We start from the raw sequence: 14,901 nt of genomic DNA, 5'->3' as shown, positions 1-14,901 counted from the left end.
TTTTTTGCGGTACGCGGGCCTCTCGCTGTTGTGGCCTCTCCCGTTGCGGAGCACAGGCTCTGGACGCGCAGGCTCAGCAGCCATGGCTCACGGGCCTAGCCGCTCTGCAGCATGTGGGATCTTCCCGGACCGGGGCACAAACCCGCGTCCCCTGCATCGGCAGGCGGACTCTCAACCACTGCGCCACCAGGGAAGCCCCCCTGCCACTTTTAAAACATGTTTTCCTCATTCACCACAGTCCCACCAGCCCCTGTGGTCTTTTTTTTTTTTTTTTAATACTACTGTTGGTTTTTAAATTTATTTATTTATTTATTTGGCTGCGTAGGGTCTTAGTTGAGGCACATGGGATCTTCATTGCCGCATGCAAGATCTCCATTTGGCATGTGGGATCTTTAGTTGATTACTTTTGGCTGCTCTGGATCTTCGTTGCTGCCCGTGGATTTTCTCTAGTTGCAGCAAGCTGGGGCTACTCTCGATTGGGGTGCGTGGGCTTCTCACTGTCGTGGCTTCTCTAGTTGCAGAGCACAGGCTCTAGGCGCCCGGGCTTCAGTAGTTGTGGCTCGCGGGCCCTAGAGCACAGGCTCAGTAGTTGTGGCACACAGGCTTAGTTGCTCCGCGGCATGTGGGATCTTCCTGAACCAGGGCTCAAACCTGTGTCGCCCGCATTGGCAGGTGGATTCTTAACCACTATGCCACCGGAGAAGTCCCAGCCCCTGTGGTCTTATGCACAGCCACTCCACTCTTGTGCTTTACCTGTTTGGTCCTGGCACATGGGTTTGTGATCCCCTGACCTTCTCTCCCAGGAGAGAAAGAGGCCATGCCCCTGGCTGTGGTGGGTCATGTGACTATTGCCACAAACTGGGGGCTGGTGGAAGCAGAGTAGAAGAATGTCAACTTTTCCATTCCCATAGTGATGAACCTGAGCGCCACAGCTGGTGAGACGGAAGGGCCAGAGGGACATCATCAAGGCCCAGAGAATGACCATCTCATGTGTTCCCAGGTCCATTCTGGCTGAGTGATCACTGGAGAATAATTTTAGTAGAGTTCAGAGCTCTAAGGCTGCTGCAGACTTGAGCAGAATAAACTACTTCATGGATTGCAAAATTGAACTGACAGCCTCCAAGATTCCTTCCAGCCCCTCAAGCCTATGAATTGATAGCTTTGTCTCTTTGCACTCCTAGAAACTCCTAGAAACTGTTTCTCCACAGACAGTGAAACTGTCTGTCTATAAGGACACAGGAAGACACCTCTCTACCTTAAAAGGCAGCCTATCAGAACGTGGATCAAATTTCAGTAGGGTGGATGTCTGGTTAGCTTGGTGCCTGGCAGGATGATTTCAATTTCACAGGTCCTATTTCCAAGAGTAATTAATAATGAACAAGAATTTGGGAGTCCATTGTAGTGAGGTCCTCATTCTAGAAAACTCAAAACACTTCGTGTAACCAAAGGAAGACACATCAGCAGAAAGAAAAGGGACGAGCAAGAAGAAAGCAAAAAAAAAAACACACAAAAGCATTAAAGAGCCTTAGGATGCATCTTTATTTTCAGCTGTGATGCCAAAGAGAGGAATTTTCTGACATGGTGTTCCCTTAATCTTCTGTAAAGTCAGTTGTTTCCATAAATTAGAATTTTTGCAAGAGAGGGAGGCATGAGGCCAGCTTCAGTGCCAATAACAAATTATTTAGATCTAGTTATCTGCCTCTGAAATGGTTGTTTATTAAAATACACAAAGGCACATGTAGTTATTTCAGCACAGGAAACGAACAATTAAGCAACAAAACACATTTCAAAAATGGAGAAAAACATGACAGTGCACCTTGTATTATTATTTTGTTGTTTATGGAGGTGTACCCATGTAGTCTTGGGGCTCTGATGTTTTACTACATCTAGTGATTTGTTCTGATTTGTTTTTACAATAACTTGCAAACTATTTATATATATATTTTTGGCCGTGCCGCGCGGCATGCAGGATCTTAGTTCCCCCAACCAGGGATCTAACCCATGCCCCCTGCAATGGAAGCGTGGGGACTTAACCACTGGACTGCCAGGGAAGTCCCCAAAATATTTTAACAGAAACACAAAATTTAACTTTTGTGGTGATAATTCACAACTAAAGGACATTTCCATAGAAATGACTGTCATTCACTAAGGTGATGTTTTTCACTTTGGAGTCTACTGATCACCAGGAGATCCACAGCTTTATTCTCAGGATCTGTGGTTCTTTTTTTCCTTTAGGAGTTCCTTTCATTTCTCAGGTTTGTGAAACATTGCTTAAGTTTAAGCCTAATTTGGGCAGAAGAGTATTTAGCTGGGAGCTGAAACCACTTGTGGTTTTTTTAAAGGGCCTTTTAGGAAATCATTAGCATGAAAGTCCTGTTGGGAATACCCAGGTGAGCCAGGCAAGGATATAGTTCATCTTCTACTGCAGGGAACTGCACCCACTGCAGAGGTCATGCCTGGGAACATCTGGGTCCCACATTCCACACTCCCTCGGAATTGTCCCATACTCTCTTGGGGAGGAAAGGAAATGCAACAACTAGAGAAATTGTGACCTTGCTTGTATTGCCTCTGAAGGCTTAGGCCCTTCTGCCCTCCTGGGAAGGACTCCTCACTCATATGGAGAAGGAGCAGCGGTCCCATCATGTAGCCGTGGACTTGGGCAGTCCCATAGTACCTCAGAAGCCCAACGTCCACTGGAAATCACAGGGTAGACCCTCTAGTCTCCCTTTGCCTTCAGCCCGGCACGCTGGAGGACCACACTTAAATTCCCTGCTAGTGCTCCCAGATCTCCCCACCTCAGGAGAGCCAGAAAGGGCGCAGTAGAATAGTAAAATGAGAAGTGCAGACAGGAAGATGCTTGCGAAAATTGTCTGCCTTTTGCAAAACATTTGTTTCTCCTTAAAGCTGAAGTTTTTGGCTTTAGACCAGAGAAGGGGGCAGGGGGGCGGGGAGGAAGCGGGGAAGGAGACCCAGGACATATTGTGCCTGAAAGTGTGGGTAGGTGTCGCCTGTGTGCTCATTCCAGTTTTTAGCCACAGCCTGGGATGGATCCATTTGTGTTCCGTCACAGCTGAAGTCCTTGGATGGCGGTGAAATCATCTGTAGGTGAGGGTGATAATAAATACTTGCCCTGCCTCCCTCCTTTTGTTGTAAAAAGCAAATGAAATTCTGCATGAGGAAGTGCTTTGTAAACTATCCAGGGTTATATGACTGCGATCTACTGATCACAATTTACCAAGGCACACAGTTTAAAGAGAAGAGCTCTAGTTTTGCTGTTAAAAGATCTTAGTTCACTTACTCACCAGCTGTGTGAACTTGGACAAGTCTTTTCATTTTTCAGAGCTTATTTTGGTGTTATTTTGTGGTGAGGGTGAGGGGTCCATTTGTAAAAATGGGAATAGCGTCTGCCCTACTAACCCACAGGGTTGTGACTGTATCAAGATAGAAAACACGAGAAAGTTTTGTGAGCTGGAAAGAGACTGTTCTTAGCACAGCCAAAGTTTTCTGATCTCTCCATAGCCACCAATTGCCTGAATTCGGTCCCATCAATATTTCAGGGGTGTTCAGTCCAAATAATAATTCATTATCTTTTTCCCCAAAAGCTACTTCTTTCCTGGGATTTTTAGCTTGGCATGACTACTGTTTGGAGAACATAAAAAAAAACATATTTGTTGTCTCCAAACAACCATCAACTCAAGATGATTCAGGAAGCACAGACCAAGGACCACTGCTGTGGAGATTTCCCAAGCTTTGTAATCTACTCATGTTTAGTAATTGTATCATCTCTTGTTTTTCTATGGTGACTAGCAGTGAGAGAAAGCAGGCACAGCCCTAGGCTGCTCTCACCAGGGAGTCTTGCCAGAGGCTTCCGTGTTCTCTCCAGGGCCTTTTTCCCCCTCCTTTAGTAGTCACCCTCACCCGCTCCATTCCCTTGGGGCTCTCTGCTTCATAAGAGAAAATATGGCCTCCCCAACAATCAGCCTTCCTGCTATCCCCTAAAACAAGAACACACACCCACTTTCGGTGTGGAGGATCTTCATTGTTAATCACTGTGGGGAAGTAGATGGGGGGAGGGGCTGGTACTAAAATACAAAAAAATGAGGAAGTTACAAAGCTGACAAAGTTTTCATATTAGGGAGCCCTCTTCTAGTTCCTAACTCGCTCTGAGGTGGTAAATGAAAATCCCATTGGCTCTTGTTCTCAGCTTTTATTCCTGAAAGCTGTACTTCTCATCCAGCACCCTCCCCACTCCCCTTAGGTTTTGGGATCCCTGTGAGCAAGTAACTGTCTGCGTTCTCCTTGGTGTTCCAGTGCTTAGCATAGAGCCTGGCACATAGGACTGACATGTATTGAGCACTTACTATGTGCCAAGTACAGTATGAAGGCTTTACATGGATTATCTCACTCTCTCCTCAGATGATCCTTTGAGATAGTTACTATTATGCCCCCATTTTAGAGAAAGGGAACTGAGGGACTTCCCTGGCAGTCTGGTCCAATGGTTAAGACTCCACATTTCCACTGCAGCGGCCACAGGTTTGATACTCGGTCAGGGAACTAAGATTCTGTGTGCCGCGTGGCGCAGCCAAAAAAAAAAAAGAGAAAGGAAACTGAGGCACAGAGAGGTAAAGTAAGTTGTCCAAGGACACACAGCTGGTAAATGGCAGAGCTGGGATTCAGTCCCAGGAAGTCTGACTCCACAGCCCATAAGCTTAAGCACTATGCTGGAGACATTTAAATATTAAACAAACTCTTTTCCCCACTTCCCATCCCATGGACAGCCTTTTCCTTGTTTCTCTAGAACGTCCCTTGCTCACCTCAGTCCTCTACATTTCCTAGCGCAAACTCTCAACTATTTCTTGCAGTTTACAACAGCCTCATAACTCTTCTTCACTGGACCAGTGGTTTTTAACCTTCTTTCAATTTCAGAGCCTGTGGAGAATTTGATTGATGAAAGCTATGTACGTTTCCCCAGATTTACATCCACATACACAAAAATTTCATGTATAATGGGGGAAGGGGCAAGGAGCACAGGCCATCTTAAATTCATCCATGAGCCCTCAGGTTACCTTTCTATTGTTAGGGGTGGTGGCGGTGGGAGTGTGAAAGCAGAAACCCTTCTACAGGACTTAACCAGGCCAGGTTTATCTTTCCAGCCTCATCTCCAGTCACACACCCCAAGTTTAGAGCGTACAGGGCAAGCACTTTCACATCTGCTTTTGAAGTTCTTGCTGCTTAGAATACTCTTCCCCTCCACCGCTACCTGACACACTTTTCACCAAAGTCCAACTCGAATGTTACCTCTCAGATGCCTTCCCTGACACCCCAATGCCCCCGACCTATTTGAGAAACTCCTTCACCTGTGTGCCTGTAACACTGTTTATACCTACGATAGCACTGATCACATTATCTTAGTTGCCAAGGAGCCTGTCTCTCTCGACTCATCGTGAGCTCCTCCAAAGTAGGGATGGGATGTCATTCATCACTGCATCCTCGACATTCTAGAACGTGCGGGACACCTAATAGGTGCCCAAAACGCTTATTAAATTCGTTTTCGGGTAGCTAGGCTCACATTCAGCGATCGGCAAGTTCACTACAGGTTTGGAGAAGACAAATACGCTTAGGAGAGAGCTGAGCGATCAAAGTTCTTTTCGTGGGGAATCAGCCAGAGGGAGAGTGAGCTTGAGGCCTGATCTGGGAGCAAGGCAGAGACCGCAGCCGCTTGCGCCGACGCCGGGTGAGTAAACCTCAAGCAAGGAGACCTAAGACTCAGGGTCAGGAGGAAGGAAGCCGCGCGCTGCATGCTGAGATCTGCGCTACTGACGGCCGCATTGCACGCCGGGGTTTGTAGTCCCGCCCCTTGCCGGGCCCCTCAGATCGGTTACATTTGGCTGCACTCAACCACGCCCTTATACAGATAAGGTACAGTATTGATCGTCCAGCACAGAATGACTAGGCTCTTCAAGGCAAGTTACCTATTAGCACTTTTTAGAGCAAACATCATTTCGGCGTCGGCTACGAAGAAAGCGCATTGGGTGCGGATGCGCATGCGCAACGCGCGCGTTCGCCCGGGTGTGTGCGTGTGTCTCCTCACTCCCCCCGCGAGTGGACGCAGCGGGCCCCGCCCCGAGAAGTGCCTGCTCTGCGCGCGTGCGTCGTCCGCGTGAGGCCGCCTTGAGCCGGGTGGCGCAGGCGCAGTGTCCCCGGGCCAAGATGGCGGCGCGGTCCTCCACACGCTGGTTGCTGGTGGCTGTGGGGACCCCGCGGCTGCCGGCTGCAGCGGGGAGGAGGGCTCGGCCGCCCATGGGGGGCGTGGTTGGGGCGTCTCTGGGCCGCAGTCTGAGCGTCCCCTCCTTTGCGCCTTCCCTGGGAGCTCGCGGTCTTGGGGCACTGCTGACATTGAGACCTGGTGTCAGCCTCACAGGTGAGTGCAGGCTCCAGCGCCCGAGTGAGGGGCTCCAAGGCCTGGAAAGGAGTGACTCGCTTCGTTCCGACTACGGCGGTAGCGGGGTGGAGTGTGTCTTCTTATCTACATGCGGAATCGCTTGGGGGAGATGGGCCAGCAGGAGGCAGAGAGACCCAAATGGCTACTCAGAGGTGGTAAACGAGGGAGAGCTGCGTGGAGCCTCCGGCGGCGGGGATGAAACGCCCCGCAGCCGTGAACCTTCACCTCTCTGTAAACATTTCTGGAGGCCTCTTTCCGGCCTGCCGCTGCTCCCCTGCCCAATTCCTTTCCCTTCCCTCTACCTCCTAACCTGTAACGGAAGGGAAGAGGTAACTGCCATTCGGTGAGTACTTGCTCATGGGCTAGCTGGGCACTTTGTGACTCTTCTCACTTGATGGTAACAACAACCCTGCAAGGTGGGGCTCATCATCCCCATTTTAAAGAGTGGGGAACTGAGGTTCTAGCAGGAGTTGACCCGCCCAAGGTCATAAAGTTAGATAAGGAGAGTTGTCCCCAAACCCAGAGCTGTTCTTCCATAGCTTACGTTCTCCACCACATGGTGTAAATCGAAGGACATACTTACTGTTTTTTAGAAGTCCCTTTTGATTGACATATATACACTAATATGTATAAAGTAGATAGCTAATAAGAGCCTGCTGTATAAAAAATAAAATTCAAAAAAAAATAAACAAGTTCTTATGTTGGTCATTGGTACAAACTAATATATATTGAGCACTGACGATGCACCAGGCATGGATCATTTCCATGTGATAAACACTGCTAATAATTCTATTTTATAGATTAAAAAATTGAGGCTTAGATGTTAACTTGTAAAGTGTCATAAAGCTAGAAAGTAGTTGAGCCTTGATTCAAAACCTGCTGCTTTCTTAATTGCTGGAGGTGATGTTGAATTAGTATATGTTAAGCCTTTTAAGTGTTTAGCTATGATGGTTTCTTATGCTGTGTGTTGGGTGACTTCCCTTATAGTGAGATAAGGAAGGAAGGAGGAAACAGTGAACAACCAACGATGTGCCTGGATTGTGCTAGATGTTTGTGTTCCCTAGAATTTGTGCAAATGATATTTAAACTATAAACTTACAAAGATGATTAATTAGAGGGTCCTGACAAGGTAATTTACACAAGATAATTTCCTATTGAGATCCAATTTTTAATGCTTACATAAAAGCCAGTAATTAAAGTATCAGTAATTGTTATTACCTTGTACAGTGAACACTACTACAGTAATGTGTGTGCGACCTGGGTGGATTATTTAATCCTTTTGTGCCTCTTATTCCTTAATTGAAAATTTTTTTATTTACAGGTATTTATTGAGGACTTGTCATATGCTAGGTACTGTTCTAGGTACTGGGGATACAGCAGAGAACAAAGAGATTGGATGTGGTTTTGGTCAGAATGGTCCCATTTTTAAATTCTGTTCCTGCCACCTATATTTCCTCATGGATGGACGGAGCAGTAGTCTGCCCAGCTTTCCTCAGGATTATTTGGATCGATGTCATGCTGTATTTCTCAGTATGAGCAAAAGTGGTCATTTTTAGGTTTTGCCAACGTTTTCTAATGTCAAGGTTGTTGTGAATAGAATTTGACTACATCTTTATGCTCAATTATTAATTCCTTAAATACCTATTAAGCTAAATTAGTTCATATCACATTTGTCCAGGTTTGGGAACATTTTTTGATAATTGTGTATGTGTATGTGTGAGAGACAGACAAGCACTAAGTACTGAGCCTGGCATGGGGTGATTACTAAGGAACTGCAGTCAGCTGTCCTTTTCCCCAAGTGAGCCCAGTGCCCACAATGGGCATGTTTTGTAACAGGTGTTGAACACCTGTGAGAGGTGGCATCCTTCAAGATGCACTGTTATCACATCTAAGGTCATCATCTCAGCTCCCAAACGTTGGTGTGTGACCTCATCTCAAATCCAGCAGTACAGTTAGATGATGTAAAAGCAACACTTTATTTTAAAATTTCATTTATTTATTTATTTATTTTTGGCTGCATTGGGTCTTCGTTGCTGTGCGCAGGCTTTCTCTAGTTGCAAGCAAACGGGGGTTACTCTTCGTTATGGTGCGCAGGCTTCTCCTTGCAGTGGCTTCTCTTGTTGTGGAGCACGGGCTCTAGGCTCATGGGCTTAAGTAGTTGTGGCATGCAGGCTCAGTAGTTGTGGCTCGTGGGCTCTAGAGCGCAGGCTCGGTAGTTGTGGTGCACGGGCTTAGTTGCTCTGCAGCATGTGGGATCTTTCTGGACCAGGGATTGAACCCGTGTCCCCTGCATTGGCAGGCGGATTCTTAACCACTGCGCCAGCAGGAAGGTCCCTAAAAACAACACTTTAAATCTGACTTTTTCTCCCACAATGGAAGGTAGTTATTTCACACCTTCTCCCAGAGTGGAAGGTTGGCCATTCTTGGAATGACTTGGAGGCTAATCCTGTTCTGGGTTGTTCTAAAATGGGCAAGACATTTATTGGTCATATCTCGGGGGAAAATGTGTCTATTAAATGAACTCTTTCTAATCATTGCTAATCATTGATGCCTTTGGGATAATGTCAAGTCATCAAACTTGTGCTAGTTAAATGTACTTGTCTTTATATGCAGTTGTGCACATTACTGTCTCCCGTTCTAACCCAAGCCTGAGTTCTCTTCTCATGATGTAGAAGCTGCAGCTTCCAGAACCTTTGCCACTACCAGCCTCTGCCTTCTGGATTGGAAGGGGTGGGGGAAAGAGGCAGGATAGGTCAAGGTAACCCCTCAGTCCTGGAGTGAAGCGGGGGTTGAGTATGGGAGCACTGAGAAACTAGCTCTGCTGTTTTTCTCAAATCTGACCAGAGAAAGACGACAGTGGTCTCTGCCTCTCCCACACTGTCTGCTTTTCATATTCCAGGAAATCTAGGGTGCAGCAACAGAAAACAAGTATGGGGGATACTGAAAATACAGATTTACTTTCTGCTTCTGATTTTATCGTTCTGACCATTCCTACTTATTCTCCTGATTATCCTTTTTCTTGCCCACTTCCTGGATATGCTCCACACCCTGGGTTGTCTTTTGTGCATACATAAATTTTAAGTAGTCTCCCAATCCTTTTTGTTGTTGTTTGAGAGCTCTTTCTCATGCAAATCTGATCAGTTCTCTGTTTAGCTTGCAGTGGCTCCCTATTGCCCTCAGGATAAAATCCAGACTCTTTAGCATACTCAAAGGCCCTTCTGTTTATTCCTAGACCCTATTAATTATCCTCATCAACATCTGTAACCACCCCTCTACCACCACCACCACCACCACCACCACCACACACACACACACACACACACACACACACACACACTCGAGTCTCTAGTTATATCATAGTACCTGCAGTTACACAAACCAAAGGTGATCATATGATGTAGTTGCTGAATGGAGCACTTTTGAAAGCAAAAGAGAATGCTATTGCAAACTGTGCCAGGACTACAAGCATAAATCTGGATGGATTCCAGCCCTCCTTAGCTGAGCTAATTTCTGCAGCTTAACAGCAGGTGCCTTAGAAGACCTCTGAATTTCTGAGATTGGGTTTACTGGTTCTCAACTGGGGATGATTTTACCCTCCAGGAGACATCTGGCAACATCTGGAGTTATAGTTACCAGTTTGGGGTTGGGGGGTGCTACTGGTAACTAGTTGGCCAGGGATGCTGCTAACACATCCTACAATAAATACATAGGTGTGTTAGGCTATAAATAGGTAACATAGGGCTGCCATAACTAAGTACCACAGACTAAGTGGCTTAAAAAAATAGAAAATTATTTTTTCACAGTTCAGGAGGCTATAAAATTCCAAGATCAGTGTTTTGGTAGGGTTGTCTTTAAAGACCCCCATCTCCAAATACAGTCATGTTCTGCAGTGCTGGGGGTTAGGACTTCAACATGTGAATTTGGGAGGGAGGACCCAATTCAGCCCATAACAGCCCCCCCCACCCCCCCCTTCGAGGAACCTGATCCCGTTGTCAACAGTGTGGAGGCTGAGAGACTCTGGCTAGGTGACCCTTTTGTGTATTCTCACTCTGTGTCCCTGTGTGCTAATATCACTTAACACACTGCCTCCCACACTCCCCTGCTGGGCGGTAAGCTCCTTGAGGGCACTGGCTTAGACTCTTTTATTCAACTTGTATCCTCAGTGCCTAGTACAGTATTAAGATTGTGAATGAATGCAAGATCCCAGAGGGCAGTACCTTTGCCTGGTTTGCTGCTGTGTCCCCTGCGAGGAGCCCAGTGCCTGACAGGTGTGTTTGCTGAATGAATGAGTGGTGAATCTAGAAGCTTCTCCTTGGTAGGGGAACCTTTGACTTAAAAACCTGGAGCTGCCTCATGATCCTCATTCTCTTTTGTGGCCCTGCCTTCTCTTTTGCCTTAACTTGGCCCCTTCTGCTCCCAGCCCTGCCCTCCCCATCTTCAGTTGTCACAGGATGGGTTGGGGTTTAGGAGGCAGGTTGTAGAGCAGCTCTCCCCCCTTCACTGGTGACAGTCCAGTTGGCTCTCTGTTCCATACAGAGGGCAGTTGAGTAGATGTGTCTGTCAGCCTTTCCTCCCAGCTGCTGATGCAGGAGGCCTGATAGGAGGGCAGGACATGGGAGGCGGGGCTACCATGTGCTTTGATCCCTTTTGGGTTGTCTGCTCTGGGGTAAACCGGAGGTTCTGGCACAGGGCCGTTTAACCTTGTGTGTCTATATATATGTATTGTTTTTAGGGGAGGGGTCAGTGCTTTATTGGATGCTTTCAAAGAGATCTGTGACTCTAAAGACCAAGAACCATTTATTTAGCACATGGTTCTCAAATTGAGTGTGCCACAGAATCATCACCTGGAGGGCTTGTTAGACACAGCTTGCTGGACCCCACCTCCAGAGTTTTGGATTCTGGTTTGGGTGGGGGCTGAGAATTTACATTTCCAGCAAGCTGATGATGCTGCTGCTCCAGGGACCACACTCTGAAAACCACCCCATAAGCAGATATCCAAGATTGCATGGTGGAGGGAAAGAACCTGGGGAATTGTTAAGCTTTAAGTGAGACAAGGCCTGTGTGAACTCCTGGCGTATGGTGGGTGCTCGGCCAGCCATGTAACAGGAGAGCTAAGTTCCTTTTCAGTCATCCCCAGGTGCAGCCCCCATCTGGGGGTGGTTCCTTTAGAGGTATAATGAGGCTACAGCCCTAGCGTAATCCAGCAGAATCAGCCCCACACAGCACTCTGTTTTTTTGTAGACTCCGTTTACAGTGGCTTTAGCTGTTTTTGAAGTGCAGTGAGTTTGGTCCCCAGTGGGCTTGGAGAAGAGGCCCTAAAGCTGTGACCTCTTTGCTCCTTCACAGGTATAGCCTGGCTGGTTGTTTGCTCACAATGTCCTTTTGTTGAGTACATTCCCAAAGTGATTTTCTTTCCTTTTTTCTTTTTTAGGAGTAAAAAGTTACCCGTTTCTTTGTACTGCCTCCTTCCACACGAGCTCCCCTTTGGCCAAAGAGGATTATTACCAGATATTAGGAGTGCCCCGAAGTGCCAGCCAGAAGGAGATCAAGAAAGCTTATTACCAGGTCTGTATGGAAGATTTATTTATTTTTTTAATTTTTTTTGGCGGTATGCGGGCTTCTCACTCCTGCGGCCTCTCCCGCTGCGGAGCACAGGCTCCGGATGCGCAGGCTCAGCGGCCATGGCTCACAGGCCCAGCTGCTCCACAGCATGTGGGATCTTCCCGGACCGGGGCACGAACCCGCATCCCCTGCATCAGCAGGCGGACTCTCAACCACTGCGCCACCAGGGAAGCCCTGTATGGAAGATTTTACAGATGAGACTGCAGAAGGGATGCTGTGGATGTAGTGTGACCCTGATGGGTGCAGTGTGTTTGCCCGTACCTGTCGGTTGTGTGCAGCCGACAGTGTGGAATGAGATGGTAAAGATGGGCTCTGCTGGACCATGTTCCTCAAGTGCGTGAGGCCACGCTGGTTAATGCTGCAGAAAAAAGGAGAGTCAGAAGCAGAGATTTTTTTTTTAAATCTTTTTCCAGGGCTGTTTTTGTACTTAAATCCCTTCTGTATCTTCTGAATCAGTAGGTGTGCTGCTCTAAGTTTTAGGTACTCATTCTTTGCATTTAGATAAAAGTTTATCGGTTTAGAATTATTTCATTTTTTTAAACCCATCGTCCATATCCCAGAATGTATTGGGCTGATTGGTAAAGTGGCATGTGAGTTATGTAGACCTGTGGTTTCCAGGCTTTTGCTCTGATGAACACAATCAAAATTTAAAAAAATTAAAGACCAAAGGCACCAATGTAGGAATGCTAGCTTTTGTATTTTGCCTAATATAGGTGTTAAAAATAATCAAGTACAATCTATTAATGTCATTTGATGAAAGAAAGAGCACTTTAACACCATAAACATAGGAAAGCCATATCAGAATAAAGAAGATTAAAATTTAATAAAATTAATAAATTAAATACAATTTAAATTTTAAAAATTACCGGGAGTTCCCTGGTGGTCTGGTGGTTAGGATTTGGCACTTTCACTGCCGTGGCCTGGGTTCAGTCCCTGGTTGGGGAACTGAGATCCCACAAGCTGAGCGGCACGACCAAAAAGAAAAAAAACTTTTTTTAAAGCCAAATACTGATCAAGGCCAGACCTAACATCTTACAGCTTGGATAGCTACTCTCGCCTCTTACTTTTTTTTTTTTTTTTTTTTTTTTTAAGGGTGCAGTTCACTGGTTTTTAGTATATTCACAGAGTTGTATAACCATCACTACAATCAATTTTAAAACATTTTCATACCTCAAAAAGTAACCCCATACCATAAGCCCTTATTCCCCATTCTCCTCTGCCCTTGAAATTGCTAACCTACTTTCTGTCTCTCTAGATTTACCTATTCTGGACACTTCATAGAAATGAAATCATGTGATATGTGGACTTCTTTTTTTTTTTTTTTTTTTTTTTTTTTTTTTTTTTTTGTGGTATGCGGGCCTCTCACTGTTGTGGCCTCTCCCGTTGCGGAGCACAGGCTCCGGACGCGCAGGCTCAGTGGCCATGGCTCACGGGCCTAGCCGCTTCACGGCATGTGGGATCTTCCCAGACCGGGGCACGAACCCATGTCCCCTGCATCGGCAGGCGGACTCTCAACCACTGCGCCACCAGGGAAGCTGATATGTGGACATTTGTGACTGGTTTGTTTTACTTTATTTTTTATTTTTCTGGCCATACCATGTGGCATGTGGGATCTTAGTTCCCTGATCAGGGATCTAACCCGCACACCTTGCCGTGGAAGCGTGGAGTCTTAACCACTGGATTGCCATGGAAGTCCCATGGTTTCTTTTACTTTAGAATAATGTTTCCCAGGTTCATCCATGTTGTAACATACAGCAGTACTTCATTCCTTTTAGTGGTCAAATAATATTCCATTGCATGGATATACTATGTTTTATTTATCTATTCATCAGTTGATGGATATTTGGATTGTTTCCACCTTTTTGTTATTATGAGTAGTGCTGCTATGAACATTCCTCTGTAAGTTTTGTGTAGACATACCTTCATTTCTCTGGGGTATATACATATACCTAGGAGCAGACTTGCTGGGTCAGTTCATAGCAATTCCGATTGCCATGTTTAACATTTTGAGGAACGGCCAGGCTATTTCTTTTTTTTCTTTTATTGAAATATAGTTGATTTACACTGTTGTTAGTTTCAGGTGTACAGCAAAGTGATTCAGTTATACATAAATATATATATCTATTCTTTTTCAGATTATTTTCCCTTATAGGTTATTACAAAATATTGAGTATAGTTCCCTGTGCTATACAGTAGGTCCTTATTAGTTATCTGTTTTATATATAGTAGTGTGTGTATGTTAATCCCAAACTCCTAATTTATCCCTCCCTCTCCCCTTTCCCCTTTGGTAACCATAAGTTTGTTTTCTATGTCTGTGAGTCTATTTCTGTTTTGTAAATAAGTTCATTTGTATCATTTTTTTAGATTCCACATATAGGTGATATCATGTGATATTTGTCTTTCTCTGTCTGACTTACTTCGCCTAGTATGATAATCTCTAAGTCTATCCATGTTGCTGCAAATGGCATTATTTCATTCTCTTTTTATGACTAATATTCCATTGTATATATATGCCATATCTTCTTTATCCATTCATCTGTCAGTGGACATTTAGGTTGCTTCCATGTCCTGGCTATTGTAAATAGTGCTGCAGTAGACGTTGGGGTTTATGTATCTTTTCGAATTATAGCTATCTCTGGGTATATGCCCAGGAGTGGGATCCCTGGATCATACGGTAACTCTGTTTTTAGTTTTTAGTTGTTTTTTTTTTTTTTCGGTACGCGGGTCTCTCACTGTTGTGGCCTCTCCTGTTGCGGAGCACAGGCTCTGGACGCACAGGCTCAGCGGCCATGGCTCACGGGCCTAGCTGCTCTGCAGCATGTGGGATCTTCCCGGAC

At 45.8% G+C, this 14,901-nt stretch overlaps 1 protein-coding gene across 2 annotated transcripts in view; it reads left to right on the top strand.

The window, feature by feature from the left end:
- Nucleotides 1-6,171: 6,171 nt before the first annotated feature.
- Nucleotides 6,172-14,901, top strand: part of DNAJA3 (DnaJ heat shock protein family (Hsp40) member A3) — a 34,424-nt gene continuing 25,694 nt past the window's right edge. For both annotated transcript variants that reach the window (XM_007126510.3, XM_007126509.4), the window contains exons 1-2: nt 6,172-6,421; nt 11,874-12,007. In XM_007126510.3, coding sequence (XP_007126572.2) covers nt 6,211-6,421; nt 11,874-12,007 — 345 coding nt within the window. In that variant the 5' untranslated portion in view covers nt 6,172-6,210. The remainder of the gene's footprint in view (nt 6,422-11,873; nt 12,008-14,901) is intronic.

This window comes from Physeter macrocephalus, unplaced genomic scaffold (genome assembly GCF_002837175.3).
Source record: "Physeter macrocephalus isolate SW-GA unplaced genomic scaffold, ASM283717v5 random_135, whole genome shotgun sequence".
In the NCBI taxonomy this organism is placed as follows: Eukaryota; Metazoa; Chordata; class Mammalia; order Artiodactyla; family Physeteridae; genus Physeter; species Physeter macrocephalus.
Note: the sequence above shows the minus strand (reverse complement) of the source record. Positions and strands in the feature narration are given on the sequence as shown.